At 42.5% G+C, this 27603-nt stretch overlaps 1 protein-coding gene across 2 annotated transcripts; it reads left to right on the forward strand.

The window, feature by feature from the left end:
• Positions 1–27459, forward strand: LOC143940590 (mitotic-spindle organizing protein 2B-like). 2 transcript variants are annotated; one of them, XM_077462108.1, is made up of 5 exons: positions 1–258; positions 8854–9002; positions 13055–13246; positions 23248–23433; positions 26916–27459. In XM_077462108.1, exons 1-4 carry the CDS (start codon positions 110–112, stop codon positions 23400–23402), a joined length of 645 nt encoding a protein of 214 aa, XP_077318234.1. In that variant the 5' UTR covers positions 1–109; the 3' UTR covers positions 23403–23433; positions 26916–27459. The 2 variants fall into 2 exon arrangements, with proteins under 2 accessions (XP_077318234.1, XP_077318233.1); XM_077462107.1 differs by lacking the exon at positions 26916–27459 and having other exon boundaries at positions 2–258; positions 23248–23723.
• Positions 27460–27603: the final 144 nt, after the last annotated feature.

Below are 27603 nucleotides of genomic sequence, written 5' to 3' on the forward strand. Positions count from 1 at the left end.
CACGGTGTAATGTTGTGTTGGCGCCCGGTTACTAGGCAACATGTAAGTCATCGTATGACGGCGGCCTTGGGCGGGAAAGCCGGAGCCGTGCTAGTGAGCGGTGTGTGCCATGGCCGCCCCCCAGGAAGCGGTGGTGACGGTGAGTGGCTCCGTACAGAAATTCGTCACCAAGAAGAAGAAGGTGCTGAGTGCGGAGGAGGCCGAGCTGTACGAGTTGGCGCAGGCGGCCGGCATCGTCATGGATCAGGAGGTCTTCAAGTAAGTGGAGGCCTGAGCGGGGACATTATTACTGGCGGACCGGGTCACTTCCCATGGTATATATAGAAGGGACAGTGCTAGTTCTTATCACCCCACCCCCGTGTACAAGGATATGGACCACCCTCTGTTATTATTAAACCCAGAAGACTGGCTTTTATTGTACAATTGCAGTCCTTGTCTGCCTGGGGGTTTTCTTTTATTCCTCTTTATTTTCCTCTGCCGATTGATTATCCTTCCTGAAGGGACAACACAAACCAGACACCACTAAAGAGAACCTGTCACTTTCTTCAATCACCATCAATTCACCTGACAACCATTGTGAGAGATCTTGTGTGTCTGACACTTCTGGGAGTGTCGGATGGTTAATCCGGATGGTTAATCCTATGTGTCCTGTGTAGGGATGAGCTCAGGCGTGTTAGCATGGAACACGTGCAGAGCCCGCCAGAAGTCGGTGCAGCGCATCGCTAATCACAGGCAGTGAGACATTGCCCGATCTCTGCAGCCGCACATCGGGGCAATGTCTCACTGCCTGTGATTAGCGCAGCACCAACTTCCTGGCGGGCTCTGTGAACACGCCTGAGCTCATCCCTAGTCCTGTGAATGCATGGCATCATGGGCCGGCCCTATGCGGTATCGCCCCTATGCACATACAATCAAGGCCAGATTAAGAACATCCTGGGCCTGGTGCTGAGCATTTTGGTGGGCCTTTTTATGGATATAAATAAAATGAAAATGCAAACAATGCTTTGTAAAAACCAATTAAATATTTTAATTACCATCAAAACTGAGTTTCTGACATTTCTGTGTTTATTAAAAGTCAGCATCTACAAAAAGTAAGTGTAGCTGCTGACTTTTAATAAACGCACCCTCACCTGTCCCACGGTCCAGCGACGTGGCCGCCCAAAACCTTGGTTCTCTCCCCCACCCCTGCCTCTTCATGGCAGCGAAATAACTACTGTGAGCACCTGGCTGTGACAGCTTGTGGCTTCACAGCCTTATGTGTGCTGCGCAAGTGCAAGTCGCGCTGTGTGTCCTGAATGACCGGGCAATCTTCTGGGACCTGTGACATGTCCCGGAAGATTGGAGGGAGGGGCTGCCTAGGTGGCCTGAGCGGAAGTGGGAGCTGGGTACCTGTCAAAACTAGGTACCTGCTTCCTCCCCAAAAAAAGACATGCCAAATGTGGCATGTCAAGGGGTCAGGACTCCTTAAAGCAGAAGTTCCACTTTTGGGTGGAACTTTTGGGTCATAACAGAAACATATAGAAAATATTTCTTAATGACCATCTGCATAAGTGCCAGTTTACACAATATTAACCCCCAGTATCAGTGTCTGTTTCTGCAATTATATCGATCCCAGCATAGGTGCCAGTTTAGGAAATAATAATTGCTCCATAAATGGTAGTTTCTGTAATAATAACAGAAAAATTCAGTGCCAGTTTATGCAATAACAACCGACAGCATTGGTGTCAGTAGCGGCAATAATAACCCCTAGCATCAGGGCCAGTTTACGCAATTATATCCACTCTGAATAAGTGTCAGTTTAGGAAATAACCCCCAGCATAAATACCAGTTTCCATAACAACCAAAAACATCAGTGCCAGTTTACGCAATAATAACCCACATCATTGGTGTCAGCAGCAGCAATAATAACCCCCAGCATCAGTGACAATTTACACAATACTGAACCAGAGCATTGGTGTCAGTAACAGCAATAATAACCCCCAGTATCGGTGCCAATTTCTGCAACAATCTACCCCAGCAATGGTGCAAACTTACGTAATTAAAACCCCAGCTTTGATCGCATGTGAACTGGCTGGAGGTGGTTAACTCTTTGGGGGGAAACATAAGTTCACCTTTAAAAAAAAAAAAAAAAAAAAAAGCAATACATGCACATCTTTTCGGAAGTAAAAAAAAATTGCATTTTATTATTTTGTTATTAGTAGCCTGAAAAGCATTTCACCCACGATCAGCAGATCGCAGGTGCCATGCGGGACTCCTGCAGAATTGTCAGTGTACCTGACTGCTCGTACATTGTTTAGGGAGGCAGTTACATGCTGACAGGAAAAGACAATGAACTACCAAAGCGCCCAACAGCATCCAGGTAGTTCATTGAGAACTACAAGCCAACAGACGCAGAGACTGTCGGTACTTGTAGTTTCCAATTTACAGAGCTCTGTAAGTGAATGACACGGTCAGGCTGATGGAACCTTGCACAACCGTGTGTATTTTTTATTTTTTTATTGTGACCGCTAGTTCAGGGAGAAGATCCCTGGCTTGCTGTCACTAGAGGGAGTGGATCGGGGAAACCTGCAGGAGTGAGAACATTTTACATGTTCCACCCTAAAAACGGGAGGAACGGGCAACATGTTCCATAAGGTGAACTTATCCTTTAATTAAAAATACTATTTGTATTATGCAGCACCAGTGACCAGTGGCAGTTAATTAACCCCTTTGTGCTGCATCAGTGGCACCAGTGTCAGTGTTGCAGCATAAAGGGTTTATTTAACACTCAATGTCACTGGTGCCACTGCCAGTAATGCAGCACACAAAGGGGATAAGTAACTGCCAGTCAGTGGCAGTACCTTAACCTCTTTCATTTTGCATAATACAAGTAGTATTGTTAATTAATTAACCTCCTCTCCCTCCTCCCCCACTCCACTTCAGCCAGTTCACACTGAGCTGACACAAAATCATCTGCCACTGCCAGTGCAGATCCCTTAGATTATTGCTTTGCTCACTTGTACAGTGGCTTCTCGCTGCTCACAGCACCGCCAGGACTCCCCTCCCATCGAGCTTCCCAGTCCCGCCTCTGAATGATGACATTATGCCGCTCTGGGACCAGGAACTCCTGTTGGGTGGAGATCACTCCTCCGCCTGACAGGGAGGGAAGTGTGTTGGTCCTAGACTTGAGCAGGAGTGCACTTGGCACACAGGCACCGCTCCGCTGAAGCTCTGCAATGTCTGTACAATGTAGCGGCCGGCAGATGGCAATTATGTGCAGTGTCAGTGTATTGGGCCTATATTACAGTAGGGGCCTGGAGCTGCAGCTCCAAAAGTCCCTACATTAATCTAGCCCTGCATACAATGATACAGACAATGGCACGGGTGGCCTCACATTGAGACTAAGGATGAGCTCCGGCATGTTCGCACACCCCACGTGCGGAGCCCACCAGGAAGTTGGCACTGCACTAATCACAGGCAGTGAGACATTTCCCGATCTCTGCAGCCGCGCATCAGGACAATGTCTCACTGCCTGTGATTAGCGCAGCGCAGTGCCGACTTCCTGGGGGGCTCTGCACATGGGCTGTGTGAACATGCCGGAGCTTATCCTTAGTTGTGACCACGCTGACCAAAGATAATCCCTTTTTCTTCTGGGACACCTTGCTAAAGGGGAGAAGCCTTAGATGTGCTTCTCGTTGGTCAGCACAGTCACATTTCTGTGGAGATCAAACTTGTCTTTGTGATTTAGCAAAGTTCCCAAATGTCCCTGATTTCTAGGGATTGTCCCTGATTTGGAGCAATGTCCCTCATTTCCTCATTTTGGTCTGATCTGTATAATTGTATATAAATAGCACTATTTGTCTTTCAGAAAGTGTTTCCTGGCACTAAACCTTTCATCCAAATTCTAAATTGCTGCATTTGTAAATTTTAAATGGCAATATAATGGAGTAGTAGTGGTAAAAAAAAAGCCCTTGGGGATTTAATTAACCTTTTTTTGGTTAATTCTCCTTTAAGTGGGTGTGACGGGGCGTGTCCTATGCCTACATACGGTTTGGTAGTAGGCGTCCCTCATTCCCTTCTAAAAATGTTGGGAGTTACGGAGTAAGGATGAGCTCAGGCGTGTTTGCAAACTCTGCGTGCCTGCCAGGAAGCTGACACTGCAGCACTAATCACAGGCAGTGAGACATTTGCCGATCCGCGGTTGCACAGATGAGGAAATGTCTCACTGCCTGTGATTAGCGCCAGCTTCCTGGCAGGCACGTGGAGTTTGCAAACACGCCTGAGCTCATCCTTACTTGCGAGCATCAAAGCAGAGCTAAACTTGCCTTTCTTTCAATGGTCCCTGGGGGTTATTTACTAAAACTGGAAAATGCAAAATGTGGTGTAGCCATAGAAACCAATCCGCTTTCAGGTTTTATTGCTAAAGCTTAATTGAACAAGCTAAAGTTAGAAGCTGATTGGCTACCATGCGCAGCTGCACCAGAGTCTGACTGCTCTAGCTTTAGTAAACACCCCACCCCCATCCCTCGCCGGCATCTTCTGCTGGGTGCCAATCTTTGACAGGCTTTATTGGGTGGTGCAAGATGACGTCACTTTTGCATATGGAGCCAGTCATCCCAGCACACATAGGACTGTGCCAGCGATGTAAAGTGAATTGTACGTGTGCAGCTCAGTTTACATTTGTGAGAAGACAGCGAGCAGACAAGGTAGGCGTATTATATTGCAGAAGAGACATGTCTGCCTGCTCAAAGTTTTTGTGACTTTAGTTAGAGGAATATTTACTTTGGGGCTGTGTATTAAGGTGCATGGACCTCTACATTGGCATCACAGCCACTGTCTCCAGAATATTTGGCGTTAAAGCTAAGTTTCACCTAAAAGGGAGCATTTTGCTTTTCTGTCTCCTCCCTCCTCCTCTATCACATTTTGGATATATTTAGTATTACTTTTTCCAGTGGCGGAGCAGGTACCTGGTTTTGACAGGTACCCGATTCCTAGGCGATCAAAAGAAAGTCGTGCCCCCCCCCAGTCAAGAACCACCCCAAGTGAGGACAGTGCTGGATCCTTGGAAAGGTAAGTGCAGGATCAGTCTTTTATGTGTGGAAACAGAGCAAATGGGGGGGCTGCAGATTTACGGACAGCCGCAAGTGCTGGCTGTCAGAACACAAAAGCCAGGCAGCGGAGATTCCTCTATCTACACTGCTAAGCACAGATGGGGAAATCTTGATTTCTCTTGTTCAGCCTGTGGACTATACAAGTACATGTATGGCCATCCTTAAGCCTACTACACGCTATTATTTGTTTTTTATCGTTCAGCCCGCCGGCATTAGACTCTCTTTAAATCATAATGACAACAGAAACTACCCAAATTACCCTGATCAAACATTTACATAACCTAATGATCTTGGCCTGATAGCATGCACACAAGTTGACACACAGGGGTTTAAATGGCTATTAAAAGGTAACCATCCTCACCTGTGATCCGTTTTTCTTATAATTAGTGTGTGTGTATAAAAGGTGCATTTTTGGACTCCTGACAGACCCTTGCATCTTTCATCCAGTGCTCCACTGATGTTTCTGGATTCTGAGTCATGGGGAAAGCAAAAGAATTGTCAAAGGAACTACAGTAAAAGGTAGTTGAAATAAAAATATATCTAATAAATTTGAGAATGCCAATCGGCAGTGTTCAAACTCTAATCAAGAAGTGGAAATGAGGATTTCTGTTGAAACCAAACCACAGCCAGGTAGACCAACTAAATTTTCAGCCACAACTGCCAGGAAAATTGTTCGGGATGCAAAGAAAAACCCACAAATAACTTCAGGTGAAATACAGGACTCTCTGAAAATATGTGGTGTGGCTGTTCCAAGATGCACAATAAGGAGGCACTTGAAGAAAGATGGGCTGCATGGTTGAGTCACCAGAAGAAAGTCATTACTATGCAAATGCCACAAAGTATCCTGCTTACAATATGCCAAACAGCACAGAGACAAGACTCAAACCTTCTGGCACAAAGTCATTTGGAGTGATGAAGCCAAAATGTAGCTTTTTGGCCACAACCGTCAACACTACATTTGGAGAGGAGTCAACAAGGCCTATAATGAAAAGTACACCATTCCTACTGCGAGACACGGAGGCGGATCGCTGATGTTTTGGGGATGTGTGAGCTACAAAAGCACAGGAAAATTGGTCAAAATTGATGGCAAGATGAATGCAGTATGTTATCAAAAAATACTGGAGGAACATTTGCATTGATCAGTGCAGTAAAAGGTAGTTGAAATAAAGGAAGGTGTGCGTGGAAGATACTTGGACATTCCAACATGACAATAATCCAAAACACAAAGCCAAGTAGACCTGTCATTGGCTACAGCAGAAAAAAGTGAAGGTTCTGGAGTGGCCATCTCAGTCTCCTGACCTCAATATCATTGAGATCTTCCCAGAGTGGCTCAAACGTGCAGTTCATGCAAGACAGCCACTGGAGACTTTTTGCCCAGAGGAATCTGCAGCTTTACCATCCGAGACGATGAAGAGCCTCATCCACAGATACCACAAAATACTTCAAGGGGACAATACACGGTATTAAGAACTGGGGTATGTAAACTTTTGATCAGGGTGATTTGGATAATTTCTGTTGTCATTATGATTTTAAAAGTGTAAACACAGTTGATTTATAATAAATGGCTTCAGCCAAACACTAACCACGAGTGAAAGAAGTTATTGTGTTATCATTCATATTCTTTGAAAAATGGCCAAGAAATCATAAATTCTGCCAGGGTATGTAAACTTCTGAGCACAACTGTGTGTGTGTGTGTGTGTGTATATTATATATAAATTATATTATAAACTTTTTTTTTTTTTTTCAGTATCTCACAAAAATGAGTACACCCTCCACATTTTTGTAAATATTTTATTATATATTTTCATGTGACAACACTGAAGAAATGACACTTTGCTAGAATGTAAAGTAGTAAGTGTACAGCTTGTATAACTGTAAAATTTGCTGTCCCCTCAAAATAACTCAACACACCGCCATTAATGTCTAAACTGCTGGCAACAAAATTGAGTACACCCCTGAGTGAAAATGTCCATATTTGGCCCATTTCTCTCCCTGGTGTCATGTGACTCGTTTGTGTTTACAAGGTCTCTTGTGTGAATAGGAAGCAGGTGTGTTAAATTTGGTGTTATCGCTCTCACTCTCTTACTGGTCACTGGAATTTCAACATGGCACCTCATGGAAAAGAACTCTCTGACAATCTTTAAAAAAAGAATTGTTGCTCTATATAAGTATGACCTAGGCTATAAGAAGATTGCCAAGACCCTGAACCTGAGCTGCAGCATGGTGGCCATACAGCAGTTTAACAGGACAGGTTCCACTCGGAACAGGCCTCGGCATGGTTGAACAAAGAAGTTGAGTGCTCAACATCATATCCAGAGGTTGTCTTTGGGAAATAGACGTATAGGTGCTGCCAGCATTGCTGCAGAGAAGAAGGGTTGGGGTGTCAGCCTGTCAGTGCTCGGACCATATACCGCATACTGCATCAAATTGGTCTTCATGGCTGTTGTCTCAGAAGTTTGCCTCTTCTAAAGATGATGCACAAGAAAGCCCACATTTTGAAGACAAGCAGACTAAGGACATGGATTACTGGAACCATGTCCTGTGGTCTGATGAGACCAAGATAAACTTATTTGGTTCAGATGGTGTCAAGCGTGTGTGGTGGCGATCAGGTGAGGAGTACAAAGACAAGTGTGTCTTGCCTACAGTCAGGCATGTTGGTGGGAGTGTCATGGTCTGGGGCTGCATGAGTGCTGTTGGCACCGTGGAGCAACTGTTCATTGAGGGAACCATGAATGCCAACATGTACCGTGGCATACTGAAGCAGAGCATGATCCCCTCCCTCGGAGACTGGGCCGCAGGGCAGTATTCCAACATATCGACCCCAAACACGCCTCCAAGATGACCACTGCCTTGCTAAAGAAGCTGAGGATAAAGGTGATGGACTGGCCAAGCATGTCTCCAGACCTAAACCCTATTGAGCATCTGTGGGGCATCCTCAAACAGAAGGTGGAGGAGCGCAAGGTCTGCAACATCCACCAGCTCTGTGATGTCTTCGTGGAGGAGTGGAAGAGGACTCCAGTGGCAACCTGTGAAGCTCTGAACTCCATGCCCAAGAGGATTAAGGCAGAGCTGGAAAATAATGGTGGCCACACAAAATATTGACACCTTGGGCCAAGTTTGGACATTTTCAGTTAGGGGTGTACTCACTTTTATTGCCAGCAGTTTGGACATTATTGGCTGTGTGTTGAGTTTGAGGGGACAGCAAATTTAGACTGTAATACAAGTTTTACACTCACTACTTTACATTGTAGCAAAGTGTAATTTCTTCAGTGTTGTCACATGAAAAGATATAAAATATTTACAAAAATGTGAGGGGTGTACTCACTTTTGTGAGATAGAGTGTGTGTGTGTGTGTGTGTGTGATAAATATAAAGCAGCAAACTGATTTCAGTTGCCTTTTTTTTTTGCAGTGCAGGTTAGAGACAGGAATAATGGATGCCAGTGGTTGACATAGACAGATAAGACACTTTAATTTGAGACTTTTTGATGTTTGAGCTCTTTGGAAAGTTATTTTTACTTCTCTGGGACCCTTTTTTAAGTAATCCATCCAAGTAAAGTCAATCGGCAAAGCAACGTGATTTACACATTAGATTCAAACATAGTGGTAAAAATCCTGAAAATTACAATTATTTCTGGAGGTGGGAGCAGTAAAAAGCAGTGTAGCCTGAGAATTGGTAGACCATATTGATGTGACATCTCTGTACATTTCCTCTAAATGTTTTTTATCTGATGTTTGTTTATTTTTTTCTTTGTTTTTAAACAGAATTCTTGTGGATTTACTAAAGATGAATGTGGCTCCTTTGGCTGTTTTTCAAATGCTGAAGTCAATGTGTGCTGGGCACAGGCTCACAGATTCTGTGTCTAGTGAGACAAGTTCTCCATCAATACAGGCAACACACACAGAAACAAGAGGTAAGAAAGGCAACTTGGATGGTGTCTTGTAGGAATGGTATATTGTAAACATTTTATTTTTCTCCAAGATAATGTACAGCAACTCAAATGTAAAAGTTACCATGCTTTTTTTTATTTATTTATTTTTTTGATCCAGTTTTATTTCTTCTTTGAGAACTTAGACGCTTAAACATTGACGGTACCCATACACATGGGGTTTACCATCCATACCCATTCAGGACGTCCGACTCCACAAAACCCACAGAACATAGAAAATGCAGGTAGCATTTCATTGGTGTGCTGGATTCCTATCCTTCAGAGTTCAGTTTCTTCCCCACTGTATTATGCTAGTGTAGAAATCTGTAGATCCACATCTCACTTGGTAGAAACTGCGTCAACTGCAGTGCCTTGAAAAAATATTCATACCCCTTGAAATGTTCCACATTTTTTTTTTTTCATGTTACAACCAAAAATGTAAAAATTTTTTTTTTTTTTTTTTTTTTTTTTTTGAGATTTTATGTGATAGACCAACACAAAGTGGCACATAATTGTGAAGTGGAAGTAAAATGATAAATGGCTTTCCAAATGCTTTACAAATAAATATGTAAAAAGTGTGGTGTGCATTTGTATTCAGCCTCCTTTACTCTGATACCGCTAACTACAATCTAGTGGAACCAATTGCCTTCAGAAGTCAACTAATTAGTAAATAGAGTCCACCTGTGTGTAATTTAATCTTGGTATAAATATAGCTGTTCTTTGAAGCCCTCAGAGGTTTAATAGAGAGCTTTAGTGAACAAACAGCATCATGAAGGGCAAGGAACACACCAGACAGGTGAGGGAATTGTTGTGGACAATTTTAAAGCAAGGATAGGTTATATATATATATATATATATAAAAAAAAAAAAATCTCAAACTTTGAACATCTCACGAAGCACTGTTCAACTCATCATCCGAAGATGGAAAGAGTATGGCACAGCTGCAAACCTACCAAGACATGGCCGTCCACCTAAACTGACAGGCCCGTCAGGGAGAAAATTAATCGGAGGAGCAGAGACCCATGGTAACTTTGGAGGAGCTGCAGAGATCTACAGCTCAGGTGGGAGAATCTGTCCTCAGGAAAACTATTTAGTCGTGCACTCCACAGATCTGGGATTTATGGAAGAAGGGCAAGAAGAAAGCTATCATTGAAAGAAAGCTGTAAGAAGTCCAATTTGCAGTTTGCACGAAGCCATGTGGGGGACACAGCAAACGTGGAAGAAGGTGCTCTGGTCAGATGAGACCAAAATGTAACTTTTTGGCCTAAAAGCAAAACTCTGTGTGGTGGAAAACGAACACTGCACATCACCCTGAGACACCGTGAAACATGGTGGTGGCAGCATCATGTTGTGGGGATGCTTTTCCTCAGCAGGGACAGGAAAGCTGGTCAGAGTTGATGGAAAGATGGGTGGAGCCTATTTTGCAAAGAGGAATGGACAAAAAGGTCACTCTAGATGTGAAAAGCTGGTAGAAACATGACTTGCAGCTGTTACTGCAGTGAAAGGGGATTCTACAAAGTATTGACTCGGGGCTGAATACAAATGCACGCCACACTTTACAGATATTGATTTGTGAAAAAAAAAAACACATTTAAAAATCATTTATAATTTTCCTTCCACTTCACAATGTGCCACTTTGTGTTGATTGTAGCTGCCTATGGATACTTTTAGGCAGTGGTCTACAAATCCCAGGAGCTAGATAGATGGCTCATATACTCTTAAGCCGGCCATACACCTATTGAAATGGCCAAATTTTGATCCATCTATGAGCAGGCTGTCCGGGGTTTTTTTTTGTTCATTGTATTTTGATGGCTGGGAAACCCCCTGCTGTCAGAATACAATATCGCGACGGGAGGGATTCACCGATCAAAACTGATTGTGTTGATGGGGAATCTAGCAATTTTTCTTTCCTTCAACCCATGTTTGAGGTAAAGAAATCTGCATATGTATGGCCTGCCTTAAACTCCAGTTGACTTTTTCTTTTTGTTGTTATCTATGAAAGCAAATATCCCTGGCTCTGTAAAAGTACCTGCAGGCTAGAATAAGATAACTACTTATTCTGAGCTGGTGTTTACACTAATTGGTATGCACTATTGACAGGGGATACATGAAAGTACAGCTTAAGCTGGCCATAGATGAGTCAGATTTTTTTTGTTCACCCAGAGGGTTGAACATAAAGAACTGACCTGATTTCCCCATCCACACATTCAAGGTGGATGGGTGAATCTTCCACCCTGCATCATTGTATTCTGACAGTAGGGAGACTCCCTCACTGTCAGAATACACAGATAAGCACTGCAGTCTATAGCCTGGAGTCTTTTCCAGTAGAGCAGCGTCCCTGCTGAACTGGCCAGAATTGAACCATGTATGGCCAGTTTTACTTAAAAACGACTAAACTGTCTTTTACATAAAAATGTTTAGGCATCCAAGTGATGCCTCAACATGTGCTTCGATATCTTCCCCCAGCCCCTACACTTTGCTAATAACTTTTACAGCTCCCAGTTGACCTAGTACTGTCAACTCAGGACTGAACCAGGAAGTGGTAAGAATTCATGTATTAAGGTACTTTAAGATTTGGGACAAGGGGGGACCACAACAAAGACATAGAAGGTATGCACTGGCACTTTATTTCTATACACAGTTTTATAGGTTTTTAAAGTCCGCATCTTATTTAAAGAGGAAGTAAACCCTGTCAAAAAAGTAAAGGGAAATCGCCACAATGGAACATAGATGGCAAAAAAAAAATCTGACTTGGCTTATAATCAATACAAAATAAAAAATACGTTTTGCCTATAGTTCTATTTTAAGCAATAAAACGGAGTACACTCTACTCTGGATGAACTCTTCCCTAGATTGTTTAGATCTGTTCGACCTTCTTGAAGCGGAGGTCCACCCAAAAAAAAAATAAAAGCCAGCAGCTACACATACTGCAGCTCCTGGCTTTTAATAATCGGACACTTACCTGTCCAGTGATGTTGGCACGTTTCCGTCAGCTGTCGGGTGCTGCCGCCGCCATTGCGGGTAACGGAACCTGGCAGTGTAGCCTTTGCAGCTTCACGCCAGGAATCCTACTGCGCATGCAGGAGGCCCCGCTCCCCTCTTACCGGCCTGGCGACAGATGGAGGAGGGAGCCCCGCAGTGATGTCATGGGCTGCGGCGCGGACTCCCGGAAGTGGGAACAGGATACAAGGACAGGTATCCGGTCCCCCCCGCCCCCCAATAAAGGTACCAATTGTGGCATCCGGAGGGGGAGAGGAGACAAGCAGAATTTCCACTTTTGGGTGCCGAGGAGCTCCAGCATCAGATCTTTTTGTAAGCAAGTTGCACACTAAACTTCTACTATCAAGATACCATAAGAAATATTACATCATATGATAGTAATATAAATGTAACATGTCATTTAATGGTCTACATATTTTTAGCAGATTTATTCTTAAATGTACATGTATGTTGAGAAATAAAAAAACAAAACTGTATGTTTAACCCCTGAACTAAACACCTGGTTCATATGTTTGATGGCAAACGCAGTTGTATGTTCACCACATAAACTGAAAGATGCCTGATCATATCTATCACTTTTAATAGATATTGATCAACTTTGAGAGTTGTTTTCCTACCCTCACAGGCCCCATAAACTGGATTGGATCTACAGTATTGTAGACTGCTGCGACATTTAACCAGCACTTTTCACAAAGATTGCGATAATTTAGTATTTGGATTTCAGTCTGTTTTATTGAATTGACATTAAAAACACAGAACAAGCACATTCCAAGAAAATATGAATTCCTATGCAGCATTGCTAATCCAGTTTATTTTTACCATGCAATAACTTTAGAAAATCTAACCCTAATCTATTGCATGTGATTGATGTGTGTCGTTTACCTTTTGCATTTGTGTGTCAGCCCACCTACTGCCAAAGAGGCCTGCATTCCATTGGAAATGCAGTGCAGACCTGTCTGGAGTGTAAATGATTATGGTTGTCCGCAGTTTCTCAAATCGTCTTGTGCTTCTTTTTAATGTGTGTCTCTTTAAATTAGAACTCCCATTTATGTCGGTCAAGAGCAGTAAAATTCCTGCACCACTCTGCTTTTCCTCTTCTGCCCTTCGAGCTCCAAGAATTAAAGGCGCTAAGATTGTGATCTACAGCCCAGTTGATGCTTGTTCACCTCTTTCTCAAGGTCCCCTTGGCTCGTTCCAGCTTTCATGCTGCCTGTTCTCTCCATTCTCAGGTGGCACTTGTTGGTTTATACTTCCTGGGTGACATAGTGTGGCATGAATGAAAACTAGCACACAGGACAAAGGGACCGTTTTCATTGTCAGTCCTCCTTCTTTTTTTTTTTTTTTTTTTTTTTTTTTTTTCTAAAGCTGTAACCTAAAAGCTGTTTTATTTTATTGTAATCTGATGGGCTATACTGCCATTCCGTGTGTTAGTTTTCATTAATGTCTCCCATAGCCTGCTATCACACTAGGAATTAAGGTATGCAATTTGTGGCAGCTGCAGCTTTATTCAATGGCAAGTATACTAAAATGTACAACTAAACCTTAAAGTGACCACATTTTCTTACATAATACAGTTTGTATTTCTTTTTATAACATCAGTTTAAGATTTGAAGATGTAACAATTACATATTTTGTATTCTCTACCCTATTTAGACAGTTTGAAAGCTTTTGCATTGTGCACCAGTGCAAGAAATATAAGCCACTATCAGAAACCTCTTAGCCCTTGTACACACGGTCGGAGATTCCGTCGGAATGTTTCCTATCGGAGCGTTTTGTCGGATATTCCGACTGTGTGTGGTCTGCATCGGACTGTTTCCGTCAGAATATCCGTCGGACCAACTTTTCCAACTTGCCGGAAATATTTTCCGACAAAATGCTCCGATCGGACATACTCCGATCATGTGTAGCCTACTCCGACGGACAAGGTGCCACGCATGCTCAGATCAAATTCCTAGACCAAAGCTATTGGCTACTAGCCTGAACGTAGTCCCGTCGTAACAAAATAACGTCATCACGTTGTGTACAATCGGATTTTCCGACAACTTAGTCCGACCGTGTGTATGCAACATCACTTCCGGACCTCTTCCGGAATGAATCCGTCGGAATTACTCCGGATTTGGTTGTCGTAATCTCCGACTGTGTGTACAAGGGCTTAGAGGGCTTGAACTATGGAAGCTCTGCCCAAAGAGGCAGGCAAATTACGTAGGACTAGACGCCAGTATTGCCTGTAGCTGATCTTTTTCCCATTACTGGTTTCAATGCCTTAAGCCTGGCTGCCTGCCTGCTACACAAGCACAATTATACACAATTTCCATGTTCTCTATAAGTTAGCAAATCTTTACTTTTTTGGGTTCAAGTCCACTTTAAGTTTTTATGTATGTGACTGTCTAGTCAGTTCCATGTATTCTGAACATCTATACTGCAGGCTGAAGAGATCTTGGCAGTCCTGTTTGTTAAATCGTATAACGTTTGTGAGCAAAAGTGTACAATGTGCCGTCTACTCTTATTCCATCCTTTTCCTAGCTATTGTACACAGCCAGCTCTTCCTTTTTTTTTTTTTTTTTTTTTTTTTTTTTTTTTTTTCTGTAAGGTTTTGAATAATCTTACATGCAGTGCCTGTTGACAAATCCAACTTTAATGATGTCCTCATTCTGTTGACATCCACCCTATTTCATGTTGGCAGGGTCACTTTAATGTTTGTGTGGTTACAAAATTCATGCCATTTATCTGTCCATCGTTTGCTTTTTGTGGCATAATTTTATCAAACTATAGCAATGAACACCTCTACATAGAAGTTGTACAGATCATTTTAGACACTGTCTGTCCTACAATTATTCCTGGTGTGATCTGACTGCTGCAGTAAGGGGTTGAGTTAATTATCCTTATTTTGTTATGTGTCTAATATCAAGCTTCTACAAAAGTTCATTTTTCAGATATACCCACATGCTTTACAGTATCTGTGACAGTTCATCAGTCAAGTGGCATAACTATAAGATGTCTCAGCCACTTTACCTGGTAACTGCCAGATTCCTAAACTTTTAATAATCACCTAAACCTACAAAGAGTAGGTTAAAGTGGTTGTATAGTCATTTTAATAAGTTTAACCTACAGGTAAGCCTATAATAAGGCTTACCTGTAGGTAAAAAAAAACTCCTAAACCTGAACGGTTTAGGAGATATTACCCTTGCAATGCGCCGCTGACTGCAGCGGCGCATGTGCACAAGGGGATTCTTGGCTGAAAGTCCGGCGGACGCCGGACCCTGCCGTAAAGAAATCTCCAGCGCGCATGCACTGGAGTGACGCTGCGGCTCCGGCGCTGTGAGTGGCCGGAGCCGCAATACCCGGAAGACACGCCGAGGGAACATGTCGGCTCCCTCGGCGTGGATCGAGCCAGATGTCGGGGCCTCGTTCTAAGGTAAGGATTTCATAATGAGCTAGTATGCGGTGCATACTAGCTCATTATGCCTTTTTCTTTGCAGGTCAAAAAAAAACTTCAGCGAGTTTACTCCCGCTTTAAGTAAGCAAGCATATTTTTTGTATTGGGGTGGGGGGGCCGCAATGAACACAAGTAAGATACTATTTTTAATTTTATGTAATGCAAAGATGAGCAGAAACAAGTTGAGTAGAACAGTAATTGTCAAATGAAAAGTTGTCTTGCATTTGAAAAACACAGGTTTCAATTTCATTTAGGCCCCATTCACACAGGCATTTTCATGTACGGACTCTTCTTTGTTCAGCAGGGATCGCTCTGTTGATCCCCGCTGAGCTGACGGATGACAGGTGTGCAGAGACAGACCTGTCAGAGCTCAACTTTCCTCTATGGGGGGTCGGATGAAAACGGACTGCCTGTCCGTTTTCATCCGATCTGCCAGACGGATGAAAAATAGGGTATTTTTAATCCATCCTAAATTTAACGGATTGGATGTCAGCGTACATATGACCGCTGACATCCGTCGCTCCATAGACCTGCATGGAGCATCCATTCAAGTCCGCCTAAAAAACTGACAGGTGGACCAAAACGGTCTGCCCATGTGAAATGGGCATTAGTCTTTATTCCATTTTGTTCCTTCCTTTTCTGGTATTTGGTGATGAGCAGTTTAAAGAACATCTATAAGAGTGGTCTCCAAACTGTGGCTCCGGGGCTGGATGCAGCCCTTGGGCCACAGTCTGGCCCCCTAAAGTTTGAAATGCTATAAACTAGCACTTTTTGTTTAGAAAGTTTGGAGAGCCCTGATCTACAACATGATTAGAATTGCAATGATGTCTGAAAGGAAACTGACAACATTCTATAACTGAAGGATTGCAAAATAATTAAGGCAAAGAGGGATTTAAACTACAGTAAAATAACTTTCAGGCATAAAGATGCCCATGTGCACTTTGTCATACTCTTAAAGAATCGGTCAACCCAAAACCAAAATTTAAGTTTTTGGTGAATACTTGCAGGTTGAAACAGAGCCCAATGAGTGAATGGCACGAGATCTTGTTGCTAAAGTCAACCTTTAGCAGAATTCAGCCTACTAAAATCTACTGCAACTGATGTATCACCTTTTGAGTTTACTGGCTTTAACCACTTTCAGACCGGACCATTTTGCTGGTAAATGACCAGAGGTCTTTTTACACTTTGGCACTGCGCTGCTTTAACTGGTAATTGCGCGGTCATGCAATGTTGTACCCAAACAAAATTTGCGTCCTTTTCTTCCCACAAATAGAGCTTTCTTTTGATGGTATTTGATTGCCTCTGCGATTTTTATTTTTTGCGATATAAACGTAAAAAGACCGCAAATTTTGAAAAAAAATGATATTTTCTACTTTTTGTTATTAGAAAAATCCAATAAACTCAATTTTAGTCATACATTTAGGCCAAAATGTATTCAGCCACATGTCTTTGGTAAAAAAAAAGTCAATAATTGTATATTTATTGGTTTGCGCAAAAGTTGTCACATCTACAAACTAAGGTACGTTTTCTGGAATTTACGCAGCTTTTAGTTTACGACTGCCTATCTCATTTCTTGAGGTGCTAAAATGGCAGGGCAGTACAAAACCCCCCCAAATGACCCCATTTTGGAAAGTAGACCCCCTAAGGAAATTGATAAGAGGCATGTTGAGCCCATTGAATATTTTATTTTTTTGCCTCAAGCGATTGAATAATGACAAAAAAAAAATTTTTTTTTTTTTTTTACACAAAGTTGTCACTAAATGATATATTGCTCACACATGCTATGGGCGTATGTGAAATGACACCCCAAAATAAATTCTGCTGCTTCTCCTGAGTACGGGGATACCACATATGTGGGACTTTTTGGGAGCCTAGCCGCGTACGGGGCCCCGAAAACCAAGCACCGCCTTCAGGCTTTCTAAGGGCGTAAATTTTTGAGTTCACTTCTCACTACCTATTACAGTTTTGAAGGCCATAAAATGCCAAGATGGCACAAAACCCCCACAAATGACCCCATTTTAGAAAGTAGACACCCCAAGCTATTTGCTGAGAGGCATGTTGAGTTCATGGAATATTTTATATTTTGCCACAAGTTGCGGGAAAATTACAAACTTTTTTTTTTTTTTTTTTTTTTTCACAAAGTTGTCACTAAATGATATATTGCTCACACATGCCATGGGCATATGTGAAATGACACCCCAAAATAAATTCTGCTGCTTCTCCTGAGTACGGGGATACCACATATGTGGGACTTTTTGGGAGCCTAGCCGCGTACGGGGCCCCGAAAACCAAGCACCGCCTTCAGGCTTTCTAAGGGCGTAAATATTTGACTTCACTCCTCACTACCTATTACAGTTTTGAAGGCCATAAAATGCCAAGATGGCACAAAACCCCCACAAATGACCCCATTTTAGAAAGTAGACACCCCAAGCTATTTGCTGAGAGGCATGTTGAGTCCATGGAATATTTTATATTTTGCCACAAGTTGCGGGAAAATTACAAACTTTTTTTTTTTTTTTTTTTTTTTCACAAAGTTGTCACTAAATGATATATTGCTCACGCATGCCATGGGCATATGTGAAATGACACCCCAAAATAAATTCTGCTGCTTCTCCTGAGTACGGGGATACCACATATGTGGGACTTTTTGGGAGCCTAGCCGCGTACGGGGCCCCGAAAACCAAGCACCGCCTTCAGGCTTTCTAAGGGCGTTACAGTTTTGAAGGCCATAAAATGCCAAGATGGCACAAACCCCCCCCAAATGACCCCATTTTGGAAAGTAGACACCCCTAAATTTAGGGGTACACTAGTGAGACTAGGTAATAAATGGCGGGTGCCCTGAAACTATAAAAAAATAACTAACCAACCAGCGTCACCTGTAACAGTTATATGGTGATCACTGGTGAAAGGGTTAACTAGGGGGCAATCAGGGGGCTTTATGCGGTAGTATATGGGGGTCCCTGGCGCTATAAAAAGCTGCGGCGAACCTAAATACCTACTTGCCTAACTAGCGTCACCTGTGACACTAATACAGCGATCAGAAAAACGATCGCTTATTAGGCTGGGTTCACACTGGAGCGATGCGGGAACGCCACGAATGCGCGGCGGGTTCCCGCATCGCATGCCTCCCGGCGGCAGTTCACACTGCCCTATGCGAACTGCTGGGAGTGTCAGTGAAATGTTACTGACACCCCCAGATCAGTTCGCATATCGCAGTGCGATCTGCAAACTCGGATCGCATGGTGTGAACACCCATGCGATCCGATTCTGCTGCGGGCCAAAAAAAGGGTCCCGTGCGAATTTGCGGCGGGTGCGGCGGGTGTGGCGGGTGCGGCGAATGGCTGAACTCGAATCGCACAGAGATCGGATGTGATTTGCACTGCAGTGCGAATCACATCCGTTCTCAAACCGCTGCAATCTGAACCCAGCCTTAGTGACACTGGCGACGGGGGGTGATCACGGGGTTAAACCTTTATTGGGGGGGTTAGGGGGGTACCTTAGAACTAAAGGGGGCTAACCCTAACTGCCCTAACAGTTATTAGTCACAAATGACACCCGCCGGGTGATCAGGGGGTTAAACCTTTATTAGGTAATAAATGGCGGGTGCCCTGAAACTATAAAAAAATAACTAACCAACCAGCGTCACCTGTAACAGTTATATGGTGATCACTGGTGAAAGGGTTAACTAGGGGGCAATCAGGGGGCTTTATGCGGTAGTATATGGGGGTCCCTGGCGCTATAAAAAGCTGCGGCGAACCTAAATACCTACCTGCCTAACTAGCGTCACCTGGGACACTAATACGGCGATCAGAAAAATGATCGCTTATTAGGCTGGGTTCACACTGGAGCGATGCGGAAACGCCGCGAATCCGCGGCGGGTTCCCGCATCGCATGCCTCCCGGCGGCAGTTCACACTGCCCTATGCGAACTGCTGGGAGTGTCAGTGAAATGTTACTGACACCCCCAGATCAGTTCGCATATCGCAGTGCGATCTGCAAACTCGGATCGCATGGTGTGAACACCCATGCGATCCGATTCTGCTGCGGGCCAAAAAAAGGGTCCCGTGCGAATTTGCGGCGGGTGCGGCGGGTGTGGCGGGTGCGGCGGGTGCGGCGAATGGCTGAACTCGAATCGCACAGAGATCGGATGTGATTTGCACTGCAGTGCGGTGCGAATCACATTCGTTCTCATAAACCGCTGCAATGTGAACCCAGCCTTAGTGACACTGGCGACGGGGGGTGATCACGGGGTTAAACCTTTATTGGGGGGGTTAGGGGGGTACATTAGAACTAAAGGGGGCTAACTCTAACTGCCCTAACAGTTATTACAGTCACAAATGACACCAATGCAAAAAAAAAAAAAAAAAAAAAAAAATGACATTGGTGTCACTGTGACTGGGGGGCAGGGGTAATTGGGGGGGTGATCGGGGGGTAAAGGGGGGGTGTGAGTGTGCCTGGCATGTTCTACTGTGTGTGGGATGTGTTGGTGCAACTCACTGATCCGCTCTCCTCCGTGTCGGAACGAAAAATACCGACACGGAGGAGAGAATACATCACTTCCTCTCCTGTGTTTACATTACAGGAGAGGAAGTGATGTCACCGGGGATTTCTATTCGTCGGGAGCGATCGCGAGGGGGTGGCCATGAATGAATGGCCGTCCCCTCGTCCGGGATCGCTCCCGAACGAAAACCGACCGCCGCAGGCACCGGGCGGGGGCCCGATCGGGCCCCCGACCCGCGGGAGGCAAATCACGTACATGTACGTGCTTATGCCTGCCCGTGCCATTCTGCCGACGTACATCGGCGTTAGGCGGTCGGCAAGTGGTTAAAGCTGCTTATCAGCTGGCATACATTTTGAGAATTTATTCACACGTTAGCTATGATTCATGCTTATGTTTCAGTGGTACATCAGCCACTGATCACATGCCTGTATGTCTTCCCCATTTGTGTGCTTTTCTTAGTATTAGTGGCAGCGCTTGCTTATGGACACAGCTAACTAGAGGTGGCTAAAGCTTGCTTGGCTTTAAAGTAGATCGGCATTGCAATCTAAGGCTGGCTTACTAGCTACTGTAAACAAAAAGACACTCTGACTACTTTGTATTGCTAATGTTCCGTGACAACACTTCTCCAGATGTCTGCATTCTTAAATGAAGAAGGAGATGAGTAATTTACATACTCAATGAACCACATGCTCTTAAGTATACAAATGTGCATTTGTTGACATGAAAACTAATTTAGATAAAGGGTTTAATCATGCAAACTGGAATGCATCACTATTTTTTTTTATAAAGATGTCTGTATGGTGAGCTGCCTCCTTCAAAATTTCTTCTCTAATTTGACTGTCTTTAAGCTAGATTCACATTTGTACATTGCAGGAATGCATGCAAAACGGCATAAATTTGCAGCTCTTTTTTTTTTTTTTTTTTTTTGCAGGCACACAGCAGTGCCATTAATTGTTAATGCCTACCCCATACACCATGCTAGCGCGCACATTTACTCTTGCCAAAACATATGGTAACAAAGTACCATGCATTTTGGTGTAGTGTCATTATTTTTTTTTTTTTTTTTAAGGGTCATGCATTACTTTTTTGTGTAGGTTTTTATGTGAAAGGTGGCTCATTAAAATATCCTATACATAGCCTGTCCTAAGCGTGATTTGTAAAAACCTGCATGCTACATCACACCTACATAGGTGTGAACGGAGCTTAAAGCCTAGTAAACACTAGTAGGGTGTTTTTTTTTTTTTTTTTTTTTTTTTTTTTTTTTTTTTTTTTTCTCTCCAACCCAGTGGGCTGAACATAAAAAAAAAAAAAACTGACCTCAGTCCTAACTATCCAACGTTAATTCAGCAATCTCCCCTTCTGTTCTATTGTGTCCTGACAGAGAGATGCCCCCCGCAAGAACACTCCATTCAGCACTCTCAGCCATTGGCTGGGAGCACTGATTGGCAGCCTATTTTCAGTCATGTTCCTTCGACAGGACCGACTGCAATACACACAGACCGAATGTCGTCTGGTTTCTGTTGAATCAGCCAATGGTGCCCAGCATTTGGCCTGTGTGTACTAGGCTTTAGGATTGTTTTATAGAATGGAATAAACATATAATGTAGATGTTGAATTGCGGTTTTGTAAATTTAGTGTGCCTTCCAAATTTGCTGTCCTTTCAAAATAACAACACAGCCATTAAGGTCAAAACCGCTGGCAACAAAAGTGAGTACACCCCTAAGTGAAAATGTCCAAATTGGGCCCAAAGTTTCAATATTGTGTGACCACCATTATTTTCTAGCACTGCCTTAGCCCTCTTGGGTATGGAGTTCACCAGAGCTTCACAGGTTGCCAATGGAGTCCTCTTCCACTCCTCCATTTTTACACTGTTATACAAGCTGTACACTCACTACTTTACATTGTAGCAAAGTGTCATTTCTTCAGTGTTGTCACATGAAAAGATATACTAACATTTTTACAAAAATGTGAGGGGTGTCTTCACGTTTGTGAGATACTCTCTCTGTGTGTGTGCGTGCGTGCGTGCGTGCGTGTGTGTGTGTGTGCACACACCCAGCAAGAAACCAGATCCTTCAGGTGCAAAGCAGAAAACGGAGATCACCCAAACTCCAATGTTTAGAAAAACAAAAAAGTCCAATCTGCAGCACCTTGTAAATTTATTAAGAGCATTAAAAACCTCATAAAGTTACAACAGTTTAAAATTTGTCAGAATCCTTCATCAGGTATAACAATAAATGTATTAAATCCATATACGTCTTATGTTAAAAAGCCACTAGTGATTGTTTCAGCATTAGCAGCGCTCTCCCAGTGCTATACACACTGTGTGCTTAAAACAGTTCAATGTGCATTGCTCTTTATGAAAGTTTGTAGAGATGTATAATACAGCATGCATCCACTATAGAGTGTTTTTAGGAAAGATGAGATCTTTAAATTCTGTCACCACCACACATCGTGAGCTCCACTCACCTAAGGTAATGAACTCATTGCAATTGCAAATGCAATGTGCCTTGTATCTCCAATCTCTTAGGTATGCATGTAGTCTGAAATCTTCTTTCAATCACAGTTTTCCATAAACCATGAAAAGAGTGGGGACAAACTTCATAGCGTATTCCCTGTTTTTTTGAATTTTATTCCAATCCCCCCCCATAGTTAAAATGTGCTTGCAAGCATAAAAGGACAACTCGCATTAAATGTCACAAGGTAATGCTGTCCAGCCAGCCTGTGTACTCTCACTGCTCTCTGGTAAACCTGATCGTGATGATGCCCGGGACGAGTCGCAAGCTGCCGGCAGTGCAAATTAGGGCGTGACCACGTGGCCTTTCTACACTGTTGGCAGCTTGTGACTCACCCAGGGCATCACCACGGTCAGATTTACTTGTGACTGCCAATCACAGTGGTCACATGATCAGAATGCCCACCTAGGCATTTAGATTAACTTAAAGGGCCAAGAGGGGGTGGCAGGAAGGGTTTAGAATTGGCAGAAATAGTGTTTTTTTTTATTTTTATTTTTTTATTGCTCTTTTCATCGAGGGGAAAATATATTATTTTGGATATGCCCAACTGTAAAAATACCTAGCATGAACCTATTTACCCCACTAGAGGTAGATACAGACTTCTGATATACCAGAACAGTTATTTTTGTCTAGTCACAAAGTTTAATTTCTTGTTCTACAAATGCACTTTGTCTTCTGCGTAGAAATATAAAAAATAAGGGACATTAGCAATACTTAAAAATGCTTTTGTGCATTTGTCTTGAGTTTGACAACAGCACTTTTTTTTCCCCCTATTTTACAGGAAAAACCAAACTGAATCCACCAAACACAAGCCAAGGACAAAGTGAACGAAGCAGCAGAGAAGGTTCAAGTCAGAGAGTGCCTCGCCAACCAAGTGCCAGCCGCATGCAGAAAAGCAGCAGCTCAGGAAAAAGCAGTGGAGGAAGCAGTACATAGCAGCTGCTGTTGTGGCCTGTGTTTACTGCAGGTATCGCAGTGTAGACATTGGCCCTGTGTCTACTTGTGCTATACTGAATGCTGCTTCATCTCTCCCACAGTAACCTCATCAGAGTGATAAAGAGTTAGCAGATACAAGCAACCTGTCCTCCACGTGGATATTTCCCTGAATGTAACAGGCCTGACGTTTTACAGATGAGACTAGTGCTGTAGATTGTTTTTGGATCAGATTTTTGTGTACAGTGACTGATTTTTACATTCAGTTGACACTGGGTTTAAAGCAAAAACTACAGGCCAGTATTAAAAACGCTCTTCATTTCAGTTATGCATTCATGATAAAATTGTTAATGTATTTTTTAATACAGCTGGTATATGTACCTGAATCTGTCTTTACATCAGGGTCACTTGGACTGGGAGAAGATGAAGCATTTACAGTCAGTCAGATCCTTATTGATTTTTTTCATTGAGCTGTAAGTTTTAATCTCTGAACATTTAATGTTCTGCTGCTCCTTTGTTGTCCCGTCAGAATAGGGAGGACAGGTGATAAAAGAAATGCCCAAAAAGTACTCGATATTGTCACCCTTTTTGGAATATGATTTCAGATGGAAAGCAGTAGAATTGTGAACATTAACCACTTGAGGACCGGAAGAATTTTCCTCCTTAATTGACATTTATACAGCAATCAGAGCTAAAAATAGCCACTGATTATTGTATAAATGTCACTGGCAGGGAAGGGGTTAGCACTAGGGGGTGATTAAGGGGTTAAGTGTTTCTAACTGGGGGCAATGGACTGACTGGAGGAGAGAGATCGCTGTTCTTGGTCACTAAGATCTCTCTGCTCCCCTGTCAGAACTGGGATATGTTTGTTTACATGCACAGACCCCCGTTCGGGTTCTGTGGAGTGATTGCGGGTAGCCGGCTGACATTGCGGGCGGCAAACATCATCTATGGCAGCGCGCTACGGGCCTTCTATCGCTCTTAAAGCAGCCAATGTACACCTACGGCGATTGGCGCGGCCATGCCAACCTGCCGCAGTATGACGGCTTCTGGTCAGCAAGCGGTTAAATATACTTGCAGCTCTATGCGTAAGGTTGGGTCCACATGTAGGTCTACATTTGACCTAATCCTGAGATTCTGTCAGGTTACAAATATGGTGGTTGTCATAATTTGTTTTTGACGTTTTTCATGCTCCTTGCCTCCCTTCTCTGCTTTATAAGTCACTGACTTGAAATGAGCATATGCACATCAAATATTGGAGCACCTAATATGCATGCTCTTTTTTTGGGCAATGACTTGCTAAGAAATATAAAAGGAGGATAAAGTTCACCATGCATGTTACAATCTGACAATACAAAGTTTTTAAGAAAACTTACCAAAGCTCTTGATTAATGTATGCATTACTCTTAATTTGTAACCATTCATGGAGTCATTGGGCTACATAGTTGGATCCTGGGGCTTGTTCACACTTGTGTGGATATCAGCGGTTTTCTGGACTAGAAAACTGCCAACGTCTGCAAGGGCCCACAAAGCCGTTACAGTACCCTGTTCACACTTCAATAATGCATATATTACCAGCACACCATGGATCTTCAAATAGTGTCCAAAAAGTTTAGTGAAAGCGATCACATCACAGCACAATGTTGCAATGATTCTGGGGGCCATCCAGGACCCCCTCATTATTATTATTATAATACAGGTTTTATATAGCGCCAACAGTTTGCTCAGCGCTCATGAGGCATACCTGATGATGGGGTACTGTGTGGCCCCTAAATGTTGCAACTCTTTGCTGTGCTGCAATAGCTTTTTGATAAACTTTTTGAAGATCTTTGGTGTGATGGCAATATATGCTTTATTCTTGTGTTGATACCAGTTCCCAGCCGGTTATTGCTGAAGCCCCCATCTGTCATAAGCCATTTTCATGAATATGTGCAAGTGGGATTATTTTCTGCTGACACTTAAATCAGCCTTTGGATTATCTGTGGTGTGGTATGGAAATCTGCAGCATGTCTACATTTTTCCTTCCCGCACTGCTGCTTCATTTCAAGCGTGGCTGTTCTGCAAAGGAATGAATGAAATGTCACAAGACATTTCAATAAAGTGTTGCTCTACACTTTAAAAGTGCAAGGCATTCTCAGCCAGAACCAACATTTCCTTCAGGTAAACCACAATATTTTATTGTGCTGGACGTGTGAGCCAGCCCTAGAAGAGTTGGTACAATCTCATTGTACCCTGTGTAGTGAGCTGAAGGATGACACCTCTTGAATCTGCTCCTTAAAAAACTGACAATTGCATTATTTAGTTTTTTTATACAGTTAAAGTATATTTTGAAAGCTCCAGAAATGTAGTTTCATTGTAGTTATCTCTACAGAATAACACGCGGTACAATGAATTACAAACTGTTCCAATGCACTTCTGCACCTCTAGTATGTTCAACTTAATCATGACAAGGGAGATTCCATCTTAACTTTTTTTTTTTTTTTTCCTTCTACAGCTGCTTGTGTTTTCTGATACAATACCTAAAACTAGGTTGTATATTTTCTACTAATCTATTAAAGATTTTTAAAACATTGAGAAGTAGGGTTAACAAATGCTGGTGTAAATGGTATCAATGTGGCTGAAAATCGGGTCAAAAGTCAGAAAAAAATTGATGTTCTTATGATTTATAAAGTAATTTTAGCATGGTGGTATTCTGAATATTGTCTTGCTTCTATAAAGGTCATTGTAGCCATTATGGTACATATTAGAGTATCTGTTCCTGCAGATCAGCCACAAGACTGAGTGTATAAAGGCAGCTGTAGATTTACTATGAATATTTTAAGGACCCCCAGTGATAAAACTGTTATAACTAGGTTTATGGAAATTCTAATCTTAGAGTACAAAAAAGTACCCACCCTGGGCTTTTGGATATCTAAGAAGACACACTTGGCCTATAATAGAATGCCATCTAGACGCTGCATATGGAGTACATGGTGCCAGATTGCCATTACAGAGCGCTGGGGGTTATCTCCTACATCCTACAGTTATTCGCAAGCTGATTACTGACGTCTGTTGCTGTAATAGTAGGTAGTAGAGCTGCATGATTCTGGTCAAAATGAGAAGCACAATTTTATTTTTTTTGCCTGGAATAAAGATCACGATTCTCGTGGCGTAACGTCATCTTTCATGTTATACAAAACAACTGGGATATCTTTACTCTGTGTTTTTTTATTTTTGTGATCTCGATTCTTAACGATTAATCGTGCAGCTCTAGTAGCTAGTAATACAATCCATTTTGTTTTTATCTCCAGGAAATTCTTCTCACTATATAATTGCATGAAATTACCTCTATCCCTGTATCATCCTCCCTGTACGCACTCTGTAAGACATGTAGCTCAGGATTCTTCATAGTGATGTGTTTAAATGTATACTGCAGATTTAAATTTGCAAGGCAAACAAAATTTATTTTTTTTGTTTGTTTTAACATTTCAAATTTTTTTTTTTTTTTAGTTTGTTTTTGTTTTTTCTTTATTGCAGGTACCTAAGCTAAAATAGTAAAACTTGAACCATGCTGCAGGAAGGACAATGTGGTTCCTGCAGAACTATATTCTAGCAGGATGATCTGAAGGGGAAAGCTAGCTTGTTCAGAAGATGACCATTTGCTGTTGCCTCCATTGTGTTGTGTGCAGTATGCGTGTGATGATCCTGGTGTCTTAGCTTTGTGAGTTGTATTTAGCCAATGCCTTATGATTAAACCTCACCACATCCATTGTGCAATGACAAAGCCTTACTGTATATCGTGTAAAAAAGAAAATTATGTATATATGTTGTGGAAATCTATTTATTGATGATGAAATGTCGTCACTGTTAATGAACCTAGATAATGCCAAGCAGTAACTTGTATATTTTGTTTCTGTCTTGTAAGCTTTATATTCTATGATTGTTTTTTTTTTTTTCTCCCCCCCCTTTTTTTTTTTAACATATAAATAACCCAATGTACAATAAAAGTGCATTTACAATGTCCTAAAATAATTATATATCCAAAGTGCAAGTTGGATTATAAAGTATATTATCTCATGGAGATTTGTTTATGGCTTGTTCTTTGTAACTGGTGTGTGGGTTTGTTTGTGTTTTTTTTTTTTTTTTTTTTCTCTTTCTCCCCCTCCCCCTTTTCTGCTCTTGACACTGGTTGCTGAGTTGGGTTTTCCATTATCAATCTTTTCTC

Source organism: Lithobates pipiens, unplaced genomic scaffold, assembly GCF_037356315.1.
Source record: "Lithobates pipiens isolate NorthernLeopardFrog02 unplaced genomic scaffold, aLitPip1_a1.2 Scaffold_3, whole genome shotgun sequence".
In the NCBI taxonomy this organism is placed as follows: Eukaryota; Metazoa; Chordata; class Amphibia; order Anura; family Ranidae; genus Lithobates; species Lithobates pipiens.